This window comes from Amphimedon queenslandica, unplaced genomic scaffold, assembly GCF_000090795.2.
Source record: "Amphimedon queenslandica unplaced genomic scaffold, v1.1 AMPQUscaffold_9226_Cont18816, whole genome shotgun sequence".
Taxonomy (NCBI): domain Eukaryota; kingdom Metazoa; phylum Porifera; class Demospongiae; order Haplosclerida; family Niphatidae; genus Amphimedon; species Amphimedon queenslandica.
This window is the reverse complement of record NW_003550502.1, coordinates 1-3,218: the sequence shown is the minus strand read 5'-3', so window position 1 is coordinate 3,218 and position 3,218 is coordinate 1. Positions and strand designations below refer to the sequence as shown.

Here is a 3,218-nt window from a genome sequence, read left to right as displayed (position 1 = left end):
ACTCATAAGCATTGTAAAATTGACTGGAGAGTCATTTTAGTATTTATTAAAAGTAATTGGATTTTCTTACATAAAAACCCAGCATATTGTAGTAAGGTAAGGCGGATGCTATTTAAAACAAAATATAATAATTTGGCTCAAACTTTGCAATAGAAAGTCTTGAAGGCTCAGAGCTTTTACATTTCATAAAGCTGACACTATCTAATAATTCCAAGTTTAATTTCTTCCATGCAAAGCTTTTGAATTTTTGTCACTTAAAATATGAATTTTTCTGTTGGTGTGGCTTTTTGGAACAGCTAGATAGTAGTAATCACAAATTAAGATGAACAGAGTGACTATACAGTTTTCTAACAAGTTCATAACTCAACTAGCAATAGTTAGAAGACCATTTGTAAGTTTTGTGTGGTTTGGGAGCAGTATGCAAGACTTTTATCACAATATAATTTCTTGTGACATTTTTTGCTACTCAATGCCAAAAATTCATTTTAAAAAGGCTCAGAAAGCATTTAAATGGCAATAAAAGTATTGGATCATTTACAAAAGACTGCAATCATTAGGAAATATTATAGTTCTTAAAAAAATTTTTCCTGTTTGGTACTGCATGCAAGCCTGCAAAATAAGAAGGATAATAATTCCAAATTGTCCCATGCTCCAAATAGCTCCATGCACCCTACCTGACAGAATAATCAATTACCCCAAATTAATGATTCATTATGTAAATCCTTACCTAGTCAGTGCAGTCCTCAGAGTCAAAGGTCATGGCAGATAGTCGTCCTCAACAAGATAAGCCCTTTGCTAATTTATTGGAGAACTCTTCCCCAGTACCAGTTTGAGACCCATACAGAATCAATACTGTTTTCTCTTTTTTTTAGCCATGCTCAGAGAAAGAAGGAACCTATTATAGAAAAAGAGAGATTCATGAACAGCCATTATACAGAAACTTGATCCATAAAAAAAAATAGATATTGCCAATATTACCCAGATTTACCATTAGCTATACTATCTAAATTACCAACATACATTAACATATTAGTATTACCTACATTAACAATATTACTAACATTACTATTATATACCATTATGACCTATATTACTATTATTACCAGAGTTACCTACAAGCATGACTATTATTTTATCTGTACTCTAATATCTAACTAGATCTATTAGTTGTGTGTACTACAGTACAGACACATCTCTAGGCTTGAATTGTTTACATGATGAATAATATAATGACTGGACAAATTTATTTTAGTTACCTAAATGTATTAGGAGTCACTGATAGTTAGGGGTCAAAAAGCTGCAAAATATAAGACCATCATCACAAGCTGGCACCAAGTTGAAATAATTTAAAATTATCGTCTTTGATGTGGTTAAACACATATTTCTGTGAACCATTACATAATGTCAGATAATAATCTTTTTATTGTTAATTTTCAGTAAATCTATTCATGCTACTAGATCCAGATATTATGACTTCCACATGCATGAATGATACAGCTATGACTTGTCAATTTAATATTTTATCAACAAGTCACAAGTAAAATCATTGTGCATTTTAAAGTAGCTCATGAAAGTATGGTAAGCTCATGCTTCAGTTTTGTAAAATTATTAATTCTGGATATAGATCTAGCTCTAATAGCAATCTAGATTCTAACATGAAGCAGAGTTTTGATGTGTTTTGCTATTTTTTTACATAAAAATTATTTTTAGGCAACTAACTACAATGATAGTGTTGGCAAGTACTACATCTAGTACTTGTTCACAGTCCACACAATCATTGAAAACCTTAACATCCAAATTAAACACCCATGAACTCTTTGTGCAATCATGGAGCATTGTAGATGGATATACTAGTAATAAATGTAGCCTTGTGAGAAATAAGATCTAAAAACCTTGCAAACTTAAAGTAAAGAAGATTGTATTATAATAATTCTATAAAAAATTATAGTAAACTATCAAAGGGCTTATTATGTGTGATGAATCACACAAAATCACTACATTACTAAAACCAAGAGTAGACTCTTGCTAAAACTTATAAAATTCTAGTCAAAAAGCAAAATTAGTAAAATTTTATGGAGTGCAAGGATGTTCCCAGCATCTAAAGTTATCTTTTATTTTTTCACGTGATGCCACCTTTGAAAAGAAAAGTTATAATTGCAAGACTGGCTAGTAATAACTCACATCTGCATATTCTGTGTTGTAAGCTATCTGAATGCAAGCTCCCCATATATCCATACAAGACTTGTTCACTGCACCAGCAGTTATTGAACAATTTTTTGGACAACCTCTGAAAGTATTTGGGATTGGAAGTTCATTATAAGAATAATAGCATGCACTACAATGGGATAAGGCACATCCTCCTGGACATTCTTTAACACTACCAGGCAATGACGAAGGTCTGAATTGGAAGGATATGAATGAAGATCATGGCAATTAACTTACAGAGAACATATTTCTTTTCTATGAAAGGTACAATATTCAGGAGTACAAACCGGATAACAATCTATAAAAAATTATAAGGCTACATACATTGTAAGCAGTAAAAATACAAACAAGTGTTGTGCATTTATTTTATGTGCTTACTACTACATTTTTCTTCACATTCATGTTGAGTAGGGAAATTATTTTCATTAGGAAAGCAACCACTGTATCTAAACTCTTGACATGTCTCAGTAGTGTAATTATAATAGTAACTTGTTATACTAGCAGTACATGGCCCTGGCTGAGGATTTAATGTACATGGATCAACCTCTAAAAGATGGAATCAACCATAGCTAATTGTGTAAAATTATGCATTAATTTATTTACTGGGGCAATCATCAGGATGAACACATTGATTTTTCATTTCATCTATCAATTGACCCTCTGGACAAGAGCAGCCAGGCTTTTTATCACCACTGCACAATAGATAACGATTAGAACAAGTCTTTGGGCAGCTTGCTTCCTCTTTGTCATAAAACTGACCATCAATAGGACAATCTATGTACATACAATGCAATATAATAACAATAATTTCAGACATGGGGTCAATTAAAAAGTCTCAATTACAATTACACATTTTATTAGACTCATGAATTCCTCGCTGTTTGGCATATCATACACAACAACAATCTTTACTAGAATAAACAAAATGTTTCAGCCTGAAGGCCTTCACCAGCTCCTGATGAAGGCCTTCGGGCTGAAATGTTTTGTTTATTCTGGTAAAGATTGTGGTTGTG

At 32.1% G+C, this 3,218-nt stretch overlaps 1 protein-coding gene and 1 long non-coding RNA gene across 2 annotated transcripts; both read right to left on the bottom strand.

Annotated features, from left to right (window-relative positions):
• Positions 1 to 219: 219 nt before the first annotated feature.
• LOC109590954 (uncharacterized) lies at positions 220 to 1,673 on the bottom strand. Its single transcript, XR_002189586.1, has 3 exons — positions 1,257 to 1,673; positions 728 to 895; positions 220 to 674 (listed from the first exon to the last, which is right to left on the bottom strand). It is a non-coding gene; the product is annotated as an uncharacterized LOC109590954 (long non-coding RNA).
• Positions 1,674 to 1,887: 214 nt separating this feature from the next.
• Positions 1,888 to 3,022, bottom strand: LOC105315616 (papilin-like). The gene is made up of 5 exons (XM_011410326.2): positions 2,809 to 3,022; positions 2,584 to 2,751; positions 2,443 to 2,503; positions 2,182 to 2,398; positions 1,888 to 2,133 (listed from the first exon to the last, which is right to left on the bottom strand). The coding sequence occupies exons 1-5, from the start codon at positions 3,020 to 3,022 to the stop codon at positions 2,071 to 2,073; spliced, it is 723 nt and encodes a 240-aa protein (XP_011408628.2). The 3' UTR covers positions 1,888 to 2,070.
• Between the last annotated feature and the right edge of the window lie 196 nt (positions 3,023 to 3,218).

What these genes read in the sequence shown, in the direction of transcription:
- LOC105315616 (XM_011410326.2), bottom strand. Translation starts at nt 3,022, where the DNA reads ATGTCTGAAATTATTGTTATTATATTGCATTGTATGTACATAGATTGT. An exon ending in ATGTGAAGAAAAATGTAGTA is followed by an intron (nt 2,504 to 2,583) that starts GTAAGCACATAA and finishes AATTTTTTATAG; the next exon opens with ATTGTTATCCGGTTTGTACT. An exon ending in AGAAAAGAAATATGTTCTCT is followed by an intron (nt 2,399 to 2,442) that starts GTAAGTTAATTG and finishes CTTCCAATTCAG; the next exon opens with ACCTTCGTCATTGCCTGGTA.